This window comes from Sesamum indicum, linkage group LG7, assembly GCF_026168435.1.
Source record: "Sesamum indicum cultivar Baizhima isolate 11 linkage group LG7, ASM2616843v1, whole genome shotgun sequence".
NCBI classification, from domain to species: domain Eukaryota; kingdom Viridiplantae; phylum Streptophyta; class Magnoliopsida; order Lamiales; family Pedaliaceae; genus Sesamum; species Sesamum indicum.
Window position 1 is genome coordinate 6,154,416 of NC_142663.1, and position 18,687 is coordinate 6,173,102.

General features: G+C 35.3%; 3 protein-coding genes across 10 annotated transcripts; 1 reads left to right on the top strand and 2 right to left on the bottom strand.

The window, feature by feature from the left end:
* Positions 1–1,297: 1,297 nt before the first annotated feature.
* On the top strand, positions 1,298–5,479 carry LOC105166113 (phosphatidylinositol/phosphatidylcholine transfer protein SFH8). 4 transcript variants are annotated; one of them, XM_088882452.1, is made up of 11 exons: positions 1,445–1,550; positions 2,044–2,199; positions 2,368–2,641; positions 3,336–3,435; positions 4,026–4,292; positions 4,371–4,466; positions 4,595–4,696; positions 4,781–4,830; positions 4,897–4,996; positions 5,078–5,151; positions 5,283–5,479. In XM_088882452.1, exons 2-10 carry the CDS (start codon positions 2,115–2,117, stop codon positions 5,141–5,143), a joined length of 1,140 nt encoding a protein of 379 aa, XP_088738578.1. In that variant the 5' UTR covers positions 1,445–1,550; positions 2,044–2,114; the 3' UTR covers positions 5,144–5,151; positions 5,283–5,479. The 4 variants fall into 4 exon arrangements, with proteins under 4 accessions (XP_088738576.1, XP_011083652.1, XP_011083649.1 ...); XM_088882450.1 differs by lacking the exon at positions 2,044–2,199 and having other exon boundaries at positions 1,298–1,550; XM_011085347.3 differs by lacking the exon at positions 2,044–2,199 and having other exon boundaries at positions 1,300–1,550; positions 4,389–4,466.
* Positions 5,480–5,626: 147 nt separating this feature from the next.
* Positions 5,627–8,669, bottom strand: LOC105166114 (protein HYPER-SENSITIVITY-RELATED 4). The gene is made up of 4 exons (XM_011085351.3): positions 8,449–8,669; positions 6,709–8,376; positions 6,231–6,629; positions 5,627–5,812 (listed from the first exon to the last, which is right to left on the bottom strand). The coding sequence occupies exons 2-3, from the start codon at positions 7,681–7,683 to the stop codon at positions 6,273–6,275; spliced, it is 1,332 nt and encodes a 443-aa protein (XP_011083653.1). The 5' UTR covers positions 7,684–8,376; positions 8,449–8,669; the 3' UTR covers positions 5,627–5,812; positions 6,231–6,272.
* A 145-nt stretch (positions 8,670–8,814) lies between these two features.
* On the bottom strand, positions 8,815–16,183 carry LOC105166115 (inositol-pentakisphosphate 2-kinase). Of its 5 annotated transcripts, none has more exons than XM_020695367.2 (9): positions 15,887–16,183; positions 14,440–14,544; positions 13,487–13,690; positions 12,796–12,943; positions 12,248–12,294; positions 12,001–12,111; positions 11,236–11,832; positions 10,437–10,557; positions 8,815–9,133 (listed from the first exon to the last, which is right to left on the bottom strand). In XM_020695367.2, exons 2-9 carry the CDS (start codon positions 14,539–14,541, stop codon positions 9,033–9,035), a joined length of 1,431 nt encoding a protein of 476 aa, XP_020551026.1. In that variant the 5' UTR covers positions 14,542–14,544; positions 15,887–16,183; the 3' UTR covers positions 8,815–9,032. The 5 variants fall into 5 exon arrangements, with proteins under 5 accessions (XP_020551026.1, XP_020551024.1, XP_020551028.1 ...); XM_020695365.2 differs by lacking the exon at positions 15,887–16,183 and adding an exon at positions 14,654–15,863; XM_020695366.2 differs by lacking the exons at positions 8,815–9,133; positions 15,887–16,183 and adding exons at positions 9,223–9,966; positions 14,654–15,866.
* Between the last annotated feature and the right edge of the window lie 2,504 nt (positions 16,184–18,687).

Below are 18,687 nucleotides of genomic sequence, written 5' to 3' on the forward strand. Positions count from 1 at the left end.
ATGCGGTATGAACATAGTCATGATGCGATATGAAAAAGAGCTATATGCGAATTAAAGTTGATGAGCCGGCCTGTCAAGGGATTTGCTGTCCATGTATCAACTATCATTCGATTGTTAATTTTTATCAGTGTAAGTTATATTTCGTTGTTCAAATTATTTCTATTTTTACGTTTTGTAATTTAAACTTTTTTTTATGTTTAACGTACCATTTCAACTTTATAAAATTTGCACTTTGTCATATATGATATTTTTTTAATTCATTTTTATATTAAAAAAAAAACATCAAGTACACTGCATATGTGGTATTTTATCTATATCATATTGCATGTAATGTTCTTTTCGGAAAAAAGAATAATTTAAATGGCAAAATATAAAAATAAGAATCTTATTTTTGTATTATTTTGTGATGACGTAATAGATATGGGCATATCACTGAATCCCAATGCACACGCAAATGTTGCAGACAAGAATTCCGTGAATTGACGTCCCCAGTTTTTATATAATACTAATGGATATTTATACTATTCTAAATAATAAATACATATTTATAGTTTTTTTTTTTCCATCCCATCTCACTTCACATTTTTTTCTTTTCACAAACTGTTTTTTTCCTCCCCTCACATTATGTATATTTCTTTTCACAATTTTTTTTTTTTTTATCTTACATGACTTTTCTTTTTAAATATATTCACAAGAATCGCATGCAACAAAAATTTGCATACAATATTTTGATAATCAGTCTAAATCAATCGATCTAATCGAAAGTAAACCATATATTTGAGCCAGTACATAGGTATAGAATCACTGGCATAAGAATTAATATGGGCCGATCAGAGTCGACCCATCGTCAAAATTCTTTCAAACTTTAAAGGTTTTTTCAAATCTCAAATTAAAAAAGGCAAAATGTATAAAATTGTATTACAAGTGACTATTTTTATTTAATTATTTGTCTATTCAATTATATTAAAATTATGAACTAATTATGTTGAATAGGACGATATATTTATTTTGAGTTTGTTTCTTTTTTCTTTAACCAATTGATACATAAGATATTGATATTATGTATATATATAACATAAGATTCGAATCAATCCATTTTTTAAATATGATCCAAGGGATGGAACCTATAATCTCTGATGATTTAATGGATTCGATCTATAATTTAATTTTAAGAATATTATTCATATATATATGTTAATTAAAATAGAAAATAGAGGACAAGTGAGAGCATATTATTGTAGCCGTATAAAGGGAGGAAGGTGGGTAGGGGGTGGGGGGGGAGGGGGGGGAGAATAGCCAAAAAGTGTAATTCCCTATGCATGCGGCATATTCCCGCCAAACGGAACACCAAGTGCTCACTCTGCCGCCACGTGGCGAGGGCCCACCTCCACCAGCTGCACTTAACCGCCTTTCCACAAAACCAACAAATTACGAACTCTTCCATCTTCTCTCTCTCCTATACATACGGAATCTTGCTATATCTAATAATCAAGGGAGGGTTTTGGGGAATTCAGCAATGTCGAAGACCCTTGATAGAATTTCTAGCCCTTGTGAGTCGTACAATGAGCATTTTTTATTTGATGTTTTTCTGGAGTAAATTTATGTGCTCGTTGTTCACTGTTTTAAGTTGTTGTAGATCGTGGGTTTTTCAGTTTTTTGCTTTTTTTTTTTTCGGCGGATTTTAAGTGGTGATTAAGATTGAAATTTTGGGTTGTGGTTGAGCAAGTGCAGCAGTGGAGATACTGTTGTTCGTTTTAGTTAATCTTGAGTTTCGATTTCGGGCTTCCTGGTTCATGGTTACTGCCGACAGGCGAATCTTTTTGTGGATTTGGGGAGTAATGTTAATGCTAGTTATGGTTGAATTGTGTAGTTTGTCTAGTATTACTGTAGCCGCTGAGTTGTTGTAGGTTAATTTTGTTGGAATGTTTACAGGTTACTTTGAGATCAAGTGTGATTAGATGGTCTCCGAAGATTTAAATTGATTTCTTTTTATTGTGAAACTAGGGCTATATCCACCTGATTCATCAATTTTTTCTTGTAAAGGGGCGATCTTTGTTTGCCTGGGATACCATCCGAGAGACACCTATAGGAATTTATGAGCTGTAAGTGAGGCGATGCGAAGAGGAGAAAGAGTGTTCTTTGGTGACTTTGTGAGTGGTTGTAGTATGCTTAGCTTTAGTTCCGGTATTACAGACGGAGGTGTGGGCTTTATCCCGGTCTTTACATGCTGCTCCCGGTTATACTGTGTTAATTCTCCTAGCTGCATTTGTATCATTAGATGGGAGTTACCTGTGATATAATCAAGAATCAGGTTGATGTTTTTGAATCTTTAACATGTGAATAAAAGAATCTTTGTGCTTCCTTCAGGCTGTGGTAATGATGAAAAACACAAACAGAAATCAGATTGTGAAAACTCGGAGGAAAGGATGAAAGTTGGATTTCTGAAAAAAGCAAAAAGTGCGTCCATTAAACTCAGGAGTTCTCTAAGAAATAAGATCAGAAGGAGAAAAGATGTTGGAGTTTGTGAAATTGAAGATATTCGTGAAATAGAGGAGGAGAAGGTTGTTGATGCTTTTCGACAAGCATTAATCGCCGATGATTTGCTTCCTGAAAGATTTGATGATTATCATGTAATGTTAAGGTAACTTTTTCTCACCCGCATGCTTACATGGGTTTTGTCATGAATGACTCCCCGACTCCTGTAATGGAGTACACATCAATAACTTTTCTGTGAAAGTCTTTTATTGGTATGAATTTCTGACTAAACAGGATACTTGTAACCAATTCTCTCATTGCTTATTGTGTCTCTATTTGGTGTATCTGTTGGTTGATGTAGTGCATACACCGGAATAAATTTGAGCTTTCAGAAAATTTCACCTCATTTGAAAAATGTTAAATTACATGCACTTTCCAATGATTTTTGCTTCAGCATTAACTGGGTAAAACTTTTGGCTCAAGCATAGTTGATATTAATTGATTGCTTGTGCAGATCTTATCATTTTCATGAAATATTGTTCTTATGTAAATTTGTGCATCACCTGTATCTAGGAAAACTAGAACTAATTTGATTATAGAACATGATAAATTTGGTTTTCCTTGTCTTTGAAACTTTCTCCTTTCAGTTTCAACTAGAGTTTCTTGATTCTACCTTTTGACATATTTTAATCTGAACGTGCAGTCTTTCTTGTCCTTGTTCTGTGGTGACTCTGAGTTAACAGTTTGTATCAAGGATGAAAATGTTGTTGCATTGTTGCATCTGTGTTTTCAAATGTTAATAACCATGATTTTGGACAGTATATTCTTTCCCCCCCTCCTGAGTAATAAACAATTTGCAGATTTCTGAAAGCAAGGAAGTTCCGCATTGAAGCAGCAAAGGTTATGTGGGCAAACATGCTCCAGTGGAGGAAAGATTTTGGTGCAGATACGATCATGGAGGTGATCTGCATCTGATCTTGTATTTATACAGTCTATTACACTCTTGCAAATATCTGAAGTTTTTATTGTTTCAAGGGTTGGTGTTTAGATCGGGATGATCGAGATAGGTCATTTGGTTTTTGCATTGTGTCTAGACTCATCCACAACTCTGAAGTTTTTGACGTTTTGAAGTTCAATTATTATACGTTAGGCTTCACCAGGAAAATTGTGAAATATTGATCTGCCTTGCTTACCCAAAAAAAACAAAAAAAAAGGTTGTCATCTCTGTGTTTACAAAAAAAGGCTTCATCAGGAAGGTTGCCTCTTTCACAATTTTTGGCCAGAACTTCAAGGCTGGGTCGCTTGAAATTATGATTCAATCTTGTTCATGTTCTTGGGCTATAGTTCATTTTCCCATACATCACATATATCTTAGGCCAAATCTTTGTTCTTTTTTTTTATTACTTTTTATAATTGCATGTTACCTTTAATGAAATTAAAGAAGTTGTTGTCTGCCAGATTTTCTTTTTAATTTCCACAATAGTTGTTTTATTTACTAGTATTTTAGTGGTTTCTTAGATCTTAATTTTCTCTACTTGTATCATACTCAGGATTTGGACTTCAAAGAGCTGAATGAGGTTCAACAATATTACCCTCATGGTTATCATGGTGTGGACAAGGATGGAAGACCCGTGTACATAGAAAGATTGGGGATGATTGATCTTGACATGCTACTGCAGATTACAACTGTGGACAGATTTGTAAGATATCAAGTTCAGGAGTTTGAGAGAACTCTTGCTAGCAGGTTTCCAGCATGTTCTGTTGTTGCAAACAGGCACATAGATTCAAGCACAACAATTTTGGATGTTCAAGGATTGGTATTCGTTTATTTTTGTTTCTATAAAGCATTACTGATTAGCCATTGCTGAAAGCGATTCTACATGGTTAATTCTAAGCCCTTCGTTTCTGTTCAGGGTATAATGAGTTTAGGACGCCCTGTTATAGATTTCATTAAGTTGGTTCAGAAGATTGATAATGATAATTATCCTGAAGTATGTCTCCTGCACTGATCCCCTCAATTGTTTTATGATTGCTAGAACTATAGTCCGAATATTAGATTCCGGACATAGATGTTGTGCCCATCTTTTTCTTGAAGCAGATTTTCCTAAATATATTACAGACACTTCATCGTATGTTCATCATCAATGCTGGTCCCGGCTTCAGGCTGATCTGGAACACAGTCAAGCCTTTACTTGACCCTGATACAACTTCAAAGATCCAGGTACGTCTGAGCACTTCATTCCCCTACATGTGAGCTCGCATATAAGCTGTTAATACATTAAATAATTATACTCGAATTTTCTAGGTGCTTGGCAGCAAGTACCAGGGCAAATTGCTTGAAGCAATTGATGAAAGGTGAGTTGCTTTGGCCTACTTGGTATTCTAGTTGTTTTAGAACTAATAAGATCAATTTGTTGACAGTGAGCTACCGGAATTTCTTGGTGGTTGCTGTACCTGTGCTATCGAAGGGGGATGTTTAAGGTCAGATAAAGGACCATGGAAAGACCAAAATATATTGAAGGTAAATTGTTTGTGATGTTATAGCGCTTAACTTCTCCTCGCATATCATTGTGAATTAATAGTCGAGGTCTTCCATCTGCAGATGAGTCTAAATGCGCAAATGCATGCAATACAGAGAGCCACAATCTCAGATAATGAGGAAAGCTAGCGCTCAAGGTAACCATCATTGCACATGCTTCATGCTTTTTATTGCTGATTTTCTTTTCCTTTCCGTAATCGTTCTTTATTTCACTGAGATTATAATCCATAGGTTTTATGTGCTGGGATTTGTTGTTTTGTTGCATCAGGTGTACAGTCAAAGCGATTAATCGGGAAAGAATCGCTTAAGAAATTGGATATACCTGACCATCTCTCCAACTGTGTTGCCGAAGAATCAATTTCAATTTAGTCTAAGATCTTTATTTGTTAATCTTTGTGAATAAATGTTACTGATATGATTCTCTATGCTAATTTTGGTCTATTTATAACATGCAGTAATTATGTATGTGTACCAACCACAATAACAAAAATAAAAAACAACAGTCATTTGTGAACATTGGCAATGCAGCATGCATTTACGCGTGAGTCCATAAACGGAAATAGATGGCGACAAAGTGCAGAGAGAGAGTGAGAGAGAGATGAATCAGACCTATTTCAGAGAATATAAATCGATTAACCTCATTCATTGTGCCTAAAACATTAAAAGTTCACAACATAAACTGAAGAATTCAGTGTACCTGCCCCAACATGGTAAATTTTGGGATTACACGACAAAGCTAAAATTGCAAAAGCCTGTTGAGACAGGGGTTTCGCTACTTCCATCACCAATTCTCATGCCCTAATAAAAGGTAGTCAGTAGTCACCAAAACGTCAAACGAAATGTCAGCACTAAACCAAAGCGGCAGGTGCTACATCAAATTGTTGTAAAATTATATTTTTTAGTCCGCATTATACTTTTGATCCCATCTTTTATGATATATCAAAATGATCATAAAATTGAAAAAAGTTTACATATTTAATTTAAGTGTTTGAGGAAAAACAAACGACAAGAACACGTGCAATGCATGTATTTGTTAGCTTGGTCGTTAGTTTGTACTCAAATGTATGTCATTGCTGTTTATTTTTTTTTTACTTAAACATAGATATGAACTACATGAATCAAATTTCCTTAATTTTAAATTGGTTTTAAAATTTTCACAAAGCAAAATACTAAAAATGTTAATCCTAATATTATGGGATTAAATGTATAATTTCACCTCAAACTGTCCATATGAATTGATTTGTTGCTTCACCGAAAGTCAAGCCCTGGTGTTCTTGCTCTCCAGTAATCTGATAAGATTTATCAGGGCAATATCCGCATCCTCACTCTTCATCAGCTCTCCCGCAACTTCAGCCGGCGTCGCCTCAACTTTCGTCAACAGCTCCTGGATTACTGTAAACAGTGAATGCTCCTCTATCCTGAGATAATTGGAAGCAAGAATCTTGAACCCACTGAATCTGCAGCACGACATCTCTATCTGCACATCCATTCGGCCCGGTCTTAGCAGCGCCGGGTCTAATCTGTTCTTGTGATTAGTGGTGAAAACTATGATTCTTTCATCCCCACAGCTTGACCACAGCCCATCAATGAAGTTCAGCAGTCCAGACAATGTTATCTGTTGCATCAAAAGCCATCTTTTTAATGCCTAAAACCTACTCATCATAACAAGTAAATGTGTGAATGTGTGAAAATACCTTGTCATCCTCAGTTGTTGCATGATCATTGTCTCTGTTCTGCACGCCCACATTGCAATCAATGTCTTCTATTACAAGTATAGACCGATTGGCGGACCCGATCAACAGCCTTCTCAAATCCGAATTGCACTGCACCTCTCTTAAATCCAAATCATAGACATCAAACTTAAGATAATTAGCCATGGCTGCAACCAAGCTCGACTTCCCGGTACCGGGTGGCCCGTAAAACAAGTACCCTCGTTTCCAAGCTTTCCCAACTCTCCTGTAATAATCTTTCCTCCTCACAAACCTGCCAAGATCCTCAATCAGCTCATTCTTCATATCAGGATCCATAGCCATCGTATCAAAGGTTGCTGGATGGTTCAGCTCAACGGAACTCCAATAATCGGTACCGTTATAATCAACTGTATGTAGCCTCACGGTTCTTGTTTCTTCTTTGATCTCCTTTGCTTTTCGCAGTATATAAGGCAAGTAAACTTTCAAGGCGGAATCTTTGTGTTTCTTGTGAAAACTCAACTCGAAGTACCGGAGTTCGGTTCTTGGATTGCTATTCTTACCACCTTGGGCTGAATGCTTGATTGCAGAGGACTGCAATAACCACTTGAACTTAATCCCGCCATGGAAATCAATGATTTCTTGGTTCTTGTCTACTGTGACTGCGAATTCTTGGTCTTTATGGGGTTTGTTCACTTTGATTCTTTGTGTGGAGGGGGAGATTTTGGTGCCGAGATAAACGTTGGATGCCTCGAACATGTGATTAGAAGTCAGACCATCGAATTCTTCTATGACAACGGTGAGGTTGGACGAGAGGCGGCTAGAGAGTTTGTGAAGGGATGAAGAGAAATAGGTGTGGATTTGGTGTGGGATTAGGTCATTGGCAATGGATTTGAGGAGGATTATGGAAGCAGTAACTGAAGCAGCCGCTGTCAGGACTTTGTTGGAAGAGGAAGGCAGAGATTCATATGAAAATGTCATTTCTTCCTGTCTTGATTCTCTGTGCGTGTGTTTACAGAAGTTTCTTGGCGGGGCAGGAACTAAGATGTATAATAAGAATTCTTGGGAAGAATGGCGGTTTGGAGGCTTGTCGGGTCTGGATCCGGGTTACGGGTCATGCAATTTGGGCTGTTCGTTTGAGGTCCACGGGTCTCCTCTCAGTGCTCAAATTGTAAGAAAAAGAGTTTTAAGGATCGTGTTTTCAGATGTTATTGGTTGCTTCATGGGTTGGTCGCTATTGTTACACATACTAGACATATCTATGCTGGTATTCACACAATATACAGCTATGTACGAGTTTGCACTCTTAATTACTGCCGATTAATACAGCAAGAAGTTTGCATACAGATGATGCATTGACCAGCTACATATGGGCCTTTTACAATCATTAGTACTGAAGACATCGTCGGTAAATATTCAAGAAGTGTACTATTTACACTTGAATTACATTTCACATTCTCACAAAAGAATGTTCCTGCAAGAAAATTGCAAAGGCCAAGATAATTCGCTTTATCTGCTATCTTTTATTTCAGGCGATATTACAGATGATTGCACGACCTATCTGCTATATGTGTCATCTGATGGTGCATAGACAATTGCATGTTGACAATTGTTCTTGGTTCGGTGACAGCCCTGGATGCGCATCATCACCTCCATGCCTAATACTGCATACAACTGGAGCGAAAAGATTAGTAACAAACTCTGAAATTTCAATGGATAAAAGAGAAACGTCAATGGAAGTCTCACCTTTCCTCTAAAAAGGGAGTATTTTAGAGGCCTTAAGCAAATCCAGTGGGGCCGGACAGCAGCTAACAAATGACAAGAAACGATATGTGGAAGGGAAGAAAGATTGATAAGCAGCCACTAAACATGAGCAGAAAGATAAAACCCTAATGCATTTCGATGCAATCATAAGAGTAAGATAATTGGGGTACCAGAATACAATAACCACAGGTGACTTGGTCTCTCAAGAACAAAATACAATCTAAATCTGCTGTTGAAATAGTCCACATGTTTCCCCAAGATATCAGTGCCCTAAGAGTCTGATTCAGATGCCAAGAGACAAATCCAATTGACTGAGCATGACAAGGGTAATCAGTTGGAGACTTAAAATGTCTTATGAAAACAAAATTTATTAATGTGTAGTACAGATTTACAACAACAATCATTTACACAATTAGATTAGCATCAAGAACATAAGATACAGATATAATTACACAATCCGCAGATGGTCAGTAGTCATGATTGAGCTAACGTCCGGCTTAGAGTTCATGGGAAGGGGAAGATCCATCTTCATGGCATTTCTGTCGGTCCAAATCAAGCCGTACAAATTAGTTGCTTGTGTGGCTCAAAGTTGATACATCATTTCTCTGTAGGCGGAGAAAAGCTGACAAATCTTTGTCTTCTAAACACCTTATTTCATCTTCCCTTTCTGCGGAAGCATGGCAAAGTAAATACTTAATTAGCTAACTATGCAGTAGGTTGCTAAATCTTTAGAGAACCTATCACTTTGGTTCCGAGATATTCTCGTCTACTCTCATATAAGAAATGAAAGAGGACACTGCAGACATTAGTTCACGTAAATGACGAGTTCAACAGAGTATATGAAGAGAATACTAATGTAGAGTCCAACAAAATACAGAGAAGAAGATGAATTATCATATACATGCTGCAAGCAATAAGGCAACAAATAAAACAAAATTAAAACTACCTAGCTACAGAAGACAATTAAAGAATAAAACTCTTTATGCATTTGATGTAACATCCTTGTCTGAAAGCTAAACATAAGCCAAAATGCAGTTCTGGATTGCAGAGCACTATGGACACGATGTGACTTGGATAGGGTAATCCACGGCAAAGATGTGCAGCCTAGAGGTAACTGTCTTAATGAAATGGTGATTCCTCAGTCAATTTCATGAGCCGCATACCAAGGCTATGGTAAACAACCCAAGTATGCAAACAATGCCCAGAGGAGTTTTCCAAATTTTAACAAGAAACCATGATGGTGAAGTTGCAGCAAATGTTGGTTCCAAATGACGACGTCTCAAAGCTTTGGCAATATCTGGAGAGCTCAGATTTACAAAGGAAAATGGTATATTCAAACATGTGGAAAGTGATTTTATTGGAGCCATGTGTCGACAGATCCAGGACAATATCCTGACTGACATTGTCACAATGTAGAATGTTCTCTGGAAGCACAGATCCAGCTGATAAGAAAAAATCAGACGACGCCACAACTTTTCCTTCTTTGCCTTTGTTGATATCCTGTATTTTAATCCGTTATGACAAATGAACATCCACGAAAATAAAAGATTAAATGAACCATTTTATGTGATGGAAAATGATTTGTAAGGCTAATGCAAGTTAAAACTGAGAACACATTAGAAGACCTTCTGACTCCTATAACCCATAAGGCATGCACAAAACATACACACTAGACATGTTCACAGAGAGACTGCATCGGACATGCATAAATATGTTCAGCTGGCCAGGTGCCTAAAGCAATGGACCTAAATGTTTCAAGCATTAAAGGAAGAGCAGAGCAACAAATCAATCTACTCCTGTTTCCTAATCTAAAGTTGAGGCAGTTGTCCACGAAGAGGAAAGAAAAGTAAGATGCCAATTAGAGTTGGGCATGTTTTGACTGAAAATACATCAAAGAAATATTATAAGTTACAAGCATCTTATTTATAAACTGGTATGCAAGAATAGGAAGATTCATGAAATGCCCTCACCATTATCAATTGCTTCTTTATCTTTTACCATCTTGACATAGAAGCTGACTATCTGCTGATCCAACTTATAGTAATACTCCATTTTCTTCAGTGGTTTCATGTCCAGGTCAATGAAAGATGCCTACAAGATTGTATGGACAACAAACTATGATCAAACGGGTATTTTGAAAACATGCAAAAATAAACAAATATTGGAACACCATGCAGACAGTATTTATTCCCCAACAGCGGAGTTTCCAAAGGAGGCAGTAGGAGATGAGACTAACTTCCCAGGAGTCTAATGGTGAAACATTATATTACTATAAGCTTGTTTTATAACCAGTATATTATGGTGTCAAACTTTACCTTTTCGAAAAACAAACAACATAATCTTTTTACATAATCAAACCTAATAACAAAGTCCAAACAACATGGTCTCTGCTCATAAATGTGGATAACGCTATATGACAGAAATTGCCAAAGAAAAGCAAAGCTTCTAAATTGAAAACCAAGTTCATACTGATTCAGATTTTATGCTGAAAACCAGAAATTTTATGTCAATAAAACTTTACCTTTACAAAAGAAAAAGAGAAACAAATACCAAAATCGTTTTAAATAAACAAAAACTGATAACAAATTCCAAACAACATGGTCTCAGCTCATAATGTGGATCAGTTAGATGATAGAAATCACCGAAGAAAAGCAAAAGCTTCTAAATGGGAAACCAAATTCATACTGATTCAGATTTTATGCTGAAAACCAGATATTTGATGTCTAGAAGCTAATCATAAATATTAAGAATGATTGAAAAGGTGTTCACCTTGTAATCAAAAGTTTGTTTGGTTGATTCAAGAAAGACAACCTTATAGGGAGACTCCAGATTATTTCCTCTGGACCTAAAACTAATCATCAAACTTAGGTCCTTTGCAGTGGAAGATATCAAGTAATCCCTCACAATTTTTAATTTTTCATCTCTTGGCATTGAATGAAGTGATGAATATCTTCCTGACAATTTGTTTCCATCCTTCTCCCGACAGACCATACAAGGCTGGGACACAATATCATAGTAGGCATGAATAGCACCTTCTATATCAATAGCATCAAGTTTCTGTACTTCAAGAAGCCGATCCAATAAACCAGACTTGAATATAGTTTCAGCAATGAGCTCCAGAAAATATTTTATATGCATCCCATCTTTTGCCACAATGATATGTTTAAGTCCGTCCAGGAATGCTTGGTCAAGAGTATAACTTGCACTGTCAGCAGAACCATCCATTCCTCCAAAAGCAAGTGAACCATTTAAGAAAACGCGGAAATTATTCTGAGGTGTAAGAAAGAGAGACTTAATTGCTTTTTGTACTCTGTCCTTGGATCCAGAAAACATATCCAGAGGATCATATTTACTTATTTTTCGTATCTGCATTTAGAGAATCTCAATCAGTTACATGCTAATGAAAACTCATGCAGATAGACTAAGATGATATGCAAGCAATCTCAATTTGATACAGATGCAATGCTGACCCATGACATCCAAAAAATCCTTACTTTCAGGAGGGAAAAAGCTTAGATCGGATCTAGTTATTACCTTTCCTTGGTGCAATTTCAGCAGTTGGTGCATTTTAAAGCGAATGATTTTCTTTTTCACCGCATTTTCTTCAGCTATAAATTCTGAAACAGGAAGAAATCCACCTTTCGGCTGCTTTTTCAGAAGAGAAGAAATGAAACATGTTAAGTACTCCCACATAATTGTTAAGTTAGTACATATATCTAACAGGATATGAACAAAGACATATAGGACTGGAATAATGCAATGTGGATGTCCAGAGAAGCACCTTTATTTCAACAGATACACAAAAATCCTCTTTGAAAATTCCTGAAACTGAAAATTAGACAAACATTAGCAGATTCCAGATGAAATATACAAGAAGCCACACTAACAAGAAAATACATCATTAGTCTCCAATCTTGTTTTCCTGGTCAAGGATAACTTAATTAAGGACAGATTTTCTCGGAAACTAGATGGATCATACCAGCAAACATAAAATAAGACATATTCTGGGGCACCCTACAGAGAGACCACTAACAGTCCAATTTGAAAACGCATGTCCACATCAGCATTGAGCATCAATAGCACTTGGCAATTCATAACGCAAAACCCACAGAACAATTCTCCAGATATTCCACGAAGAATAACTCAGCAGCTCCCAAGTAGATAGTAAAGATGCCATAAACAGAAAAGTACTGATGGGAAAGTGAAAACTTCCTGAAGCAACTCAAGCAAACCATAAACCCCAAATTTGATTATATGTCTTAATTAAGGACTAAGGAGAGCACGAGTAAGAGTTCATCTATCAAAACAATGTCAGAGAGTAACATATACCATGAGGAAATTTTGAATGATCAGCAATGAGAAGAACTGAATCACACAAGGGATTGACTTTGGCAGCATCAACTCGCCAAGAAGGACGCTGACCAAGAACTTTCTTTTCAACTGCCTCCAGAAACTCTCTTGATACGAGAACATGAATCTGTAAAGAGTCACCATGATCAAATTTTTAGTGCTTGCTGTACGCTTGATTTTACAGAACAGAAACACAGAGCAAAGTAGAACCCTCAAGTTCCGCGTTGGGCCAACTCAATACCTACTGATTCTTCCATTCAGCGCTTTGTTTGGTGAAACAAGTAGACAGAGCATTATAATGTCTTATCTCCTTTTCAGAGACCAGAATAAAAGGATTATCCATTATACCACACGGCAGGTACAATTAAAGGATGCAAGAGCCCATTAACCAAGCTATAAACATTGTGTACCTAGAAAGCAGAAAAACTTAGACGTGCACACCCACAAACACATATTGGCAAACAGGACGCCATAAGTGCATCCTGAAACACAAAGAGCAGTAACCAAGTATAGGAAAAGCATAGAAGTGATAAATGAGTTTTTTTGTTGAGCAAAGTAAATTAAGGATCATGAGGATCATAATATTATTAACAGACATGAAAAAATGCAAGGTTCCTTAAGGAGTCAATAAAAGTTTGCTTCAAATGTTTACTGAGGAATAATAACTTACTCCAGCATCAACATGTTCCGAACCCAACAATGGGCACATTACTTTCTGCACATACAGTTGCTCTGCAGTTTCCCTTGTAGGAGCTGAAACAATGCCTTCAAATTTTCCCCATAGGACACACTCGAGCTTGGTTAGAGCTGAATGACCATTCTCACATTCAGATCCATTATTTGGAACTTTTTGTATCCTTAAGACCTTTCCAACCTAGATAAAATATTGGGGAAGAAATTCATTACTTAATTATTTGCATAATTCAAATTATCTAATTGAAGTACAATGGCGCCTTCAAGGTTTTTTTCATATCTTGCACACAGGAACTGAATATTTTCTTTCTGACACTATCCTTCTAAAATATCTGACAAAGCTTTACCCTTCTAATTCCTGTAAACATCTTTTCCTCCCCCTTTCCTGCACTTGATTTCATCAACCAATGTTCGTTATTAATACATTGATCTTTTGAAACATGATTTCTTCTACATTTTCATTCACCCAGAATATGATGACCATGTCATCTACAATGAGGCAACCCCAATAAACCACTTGCCAACCTAAGTTCAGGATCAATTTTCTAAGATATGAAAAAGGGTGAAACATATTTATACCAACTTCATCAATTTTCTTTCTCACTAAGTTGGGTGAAAAGATTCAAACCAAATGGATCTTAATTCTTCTGCTTCATCAAAACCCATTATCAGCAGGAGGCAAAATAAGGATTTTCTGCAGCCCCCTTGCCTACCATTAATAAGGAAAAAGTCACATAACCAAACTCGATAATGTGCACTCCAATCTCAATCTAGACAACTATAGATCAAGCAAATTGAGCCTTAACGCTTGTACCAAGAGGGAAAATAAAAAGGGCACAAAATAGATCTATAAAAACAAAAGAAATCATAAAATAACTTCCGAATCTAGCAAAAAATTATAGAAACGATTTTGACGAAAAAAATACGTACAAATTTTGGAGCACTTCCACAGTAAGCAAGAACCAAGTTCGCAGCTCCTTCTCCTCTATAAATCCATTCCACTGCATCTTTTGCCCCTAAAACAGCAGCCATCCACTGAACACAAACAAAAAGGAACTTTGTTTCTACAGAGTCCGGTATGAAAACTGAAGTTGTATTAATCAATTGAAATCATGTAACACACAAGTTATAAATCACCAGTTACCTTATAAGCAAGCAAAATGGACTTCACCACATGAATACAAATTCCATGCACTGGGTTGTAATTAATTAGCAAGACTGTCCAGTACAGATGCATAAATGTGGCAAAAATTGAAGCCTCGGATAGGCAGAAAAATCAACAGAGCAGAAAGCATTATTAATATTTGTTTAAACAGTGCAAATGCAAAAATCTTCTTGTCAGCTGATCAATAAGAAGTAAAGTGTAATATGTAACAAATGCTAACTGAACAATGCGTAAAATGGTGAATTAATTGACAATCTTTCTCTTTTGGAGATTGTTAACCAGTGGAAGGTCCTTCATGTGACAGTTTTCACATTTCATACACATCTAGGAAATAACTAAATACTTGATTATCCATCATCTCATCAAATTCTCCAACCATATCCTTGGTTCCACAAGTTGAAAATACACTAGACTGACACACACAAACACACATGTTCAGTAGTAACCTCTGAAATTAATCCTGCACCATCTCGGTCCATTATATTAGATCATTAGGCTGACATATCAAGATTTGTATTTTGATTATACAATCAAATGCAACATAGGATTCACCATTCAGTATGATGAAGCTGACCAAATTTTCCAAGCATATCCTTGATTTCACAGGTTGACAGATGCACCAGTGGACGACAATAAAACTACACAATTGACCTCCATCCATATTAGGCCAACATATCAAGTTTCTACTTTGAGGGTCCACAGATGAAAGACATTGTAACAAGAAAAACAGAGATTCACCATATTATAGCCCCAGTATAAAAATATTAAGAAATAAAAAAGAAAAAGACCAGCAAATACGATCAGATCAATACCCGTATATAAACAGACAAAATAATAGATATAAGAAATTAACATGCAAACAACAGACAGGAAAGATTTGACAAAGAAGTTATTTTACAAGGGATCAATTGTATCAACAGACTCAGAGGAAAAAGAATTTTCATTTAGGAAAATTCAGAAGAAATACTTGGGGGAAAAAAAAGCAACATTTATGCAGCAAGTTGTTCAGAGCATCCCATTCAAAGGTAAAAGTAATGTCAGTAGTCTGGATCACAGCATTATTATCAGATATAAAGAATTTCCACTCCGATCACAATCCATACAAAATTCACATTACGCTAGTAAAAAGAGGGTAGTTGAATTCCAGGGAACATGCAACAAAATAAAAGAGAAAGCAAGAGAGAGCTGAATGCAAAACAAAAGCTACTCAACGGAGATACGTGCGAGCGCGGACTTGTGAGTCGCGGCCACCGGTCACAGGTGGCGACCTCCACCAGTGAATGTGCTGATGGACGGTAAGGTTTAACCCTGGGATCGGGTACGAACGTTGAGAAGAAAGGTTGTGAAGTGAGTGAGCTTTGCTGGGTCTACCTTGACTGAATTCTTGGACTGAATCCTGTGCAGATTTAGGGTTTAGAGAGAGAGAGTGAGGTTGTAGTTGCCAATTCGATCAAGAATTCTCATTTCATCTTTCTCACTTTTGGGGGCCTTTTCACCCTATTTTGGAATATACCAAGTTGCATATACTTTTTTGTGTCATTATTATTATGAGTGAATATTTCAGTCACGATTCCTACAATATTTCTTTTTTATCTTTTTAACAATAAATTCCTACCATATAATGATCAAGTTATAAAAATATTTATTTCATTTACAATAAATCAGTCGAGGATAAATGTGAATTTTTATCTTATTCTTTTTACTAATATCAGCAACAAGTTTAATAAATTTTGACTGACAAACATCAAAATATAAATAAAATGAAAAAATACTGTCAAATCAGGAAAAGTTTATCATGAATAATTGATGATAGCTGACTTATAATAATACTTGACTCAATAGAGAGTAAATTTAACTTTTAACGCGTCGTTGAATTTGGATTATATATTAGTGATTTTGATCATAAATGGACATTTTCCTACCACCTAGATTTTCTTAGTTACTGTAATCGCAATAATTTAACTCTATCTAACTTTTTTTAGGGTAAATTTTAATACCCCTTAAGCTTAGGTCTAAATACACACACTCATTGTTCTTTATAAAATTACAAGTGTATCCTTTGACGGGGCATTAGTGTGATATATGTTAGGAGGAGTTTGTAAAAATTTTTGTTTCTGAATAAGAGGTATAATTGTAATTAAAACTACAATATAAATAAATATACTTGTAATTTTATTTTAAAAAAATATTTTATGTATTTGGACCTAATCTCAGGATTTTACCGCTTTTTTTAAGGAAAACAAAAAGTACCCCATTTGGAAAAAAAAAAGAAAAGAAAGAAAAGTACCCCATTTGGAAAAAAAAAAAGAAAAGAAAGAAAAGTACCCCATTTGGAGGATGCTGAATTTGGATTGTTGTGTAAGATTGTTGCAATTGGCCCAAAGATTTTCTAAAGCCATAGAACATCAGTTTATATGTAATTTGGCCCAAAATTAGATTAAATGCCCAATGTTTACTAGTGAGATGCCCAAATTAAAAGATTTCAAATATTTCAAAAAGAAATTAACATCTTTTAAGAATTAAGAACTACTACATGATTGCCAATTAGGCCTGTGACTCAATTCCCAAGGCTAATATTGAGGTTTTAAAACACTTTATGGCTAAGTCCGTGAACTAGTTCGAAATTATAAATTCGAGTTTTATAAAATATATATATTTATTTTATTTGATATAAATTTATTATAATTTTTTTTATTGTTCTTAGTTATATCAGCATATTAAATTTAGTGAAATATTAATGTAATTATGTGATTAAAAAAGAAAAGTTCTTCACTAGACAAAGATTTTTTGTTTGAATTTCATGTACGAGGTCGCTTGTCAACTAATAAGTAGCTTTTGGTATATAGTTTTTGTATTTTTATTCGTTATGAAATTATTAATGTATCGAGTGAAACTTTAACATTTTTACAAGTTTATATAATTTTATTTTATTGATGTCAGTAATTTTCGTTCAACTCCTAATAGAAGGGGTATAATTGTAAAAGGAGAATTTTCGGAACGAGTGTAAATATAATTTAATTTTTTTTAAGAAAAATGTAATATTACATTTCAAAAGGGTTTAAATGTGAATTTAAGATAATTATATACCACTTACTTCAGTTTTTACGTTTGTATTAGTGGACATTATTTTCATATTATTATAATTAATAAAAATAATTACTAATTTAAGTTATTGGTTGCATGACTGTTTTCTCATTTATCCTTTCACCTCGGAATGGGTTAAAAGTTTCCTTAATAAACATGATATCAATTTCCATCAATTAAAAGATAAAAATGAAAAATAAATTTGAATTTTCTACATAGTAGGATATATATGTGTTTTTTTTTTTTTTTACACGTTTGGAAAGTATTATCAAATTTTAATTTTTTGTTTGTAACATAAATCAGATCTGTTGTTCAAAAAAAACAACAACATATATATAAGATAGTTTAGTGAGTGTTTGAATCGTTGCTACTCTAGATGCTTTAGATAATCTTTCAAAGATACAAGAAATCCTGTAAAACAAGACTACGTCAGGTCCAAGCCGGAGGGGGTTTCAAAAATGGCTTTCTGAAGCTCAATTCAGCGTTTGGATTCAAGGTCTCAAAGAGAGAATGCAATTGTAGTAGCAAAAGTGTGCCTGATTATGGAGAGCCAATATTTATAGTTATCAATCTAATTGTACGAATTCATGTGCACTCTTGATTTAAAATGTGATCTACGTTATGCAATGGGCCATACGTATTTGTACATAAAAGTGTCAGGAAGCGGACAGATATGATCTCTGCGGATAATACGGAGGTCCTTATAAAAGACCTTGAATACTTAGTCTCGATATAAAGCATAAAGTTCTTTTGGGAGATCTTGAATAAGCTATTCTGAAAGGTTTCTTCCCAGAGTTGTCTGTCAAATAATCGTACAAATAAAAACTGCTATTGCTCTTGAAGGTCTCTGATGACTTGTTATATATATTCCCACATCAAGATCTTAAAAACTAATTTCAATAATATATTACTTTGTAACAAATTCTTGG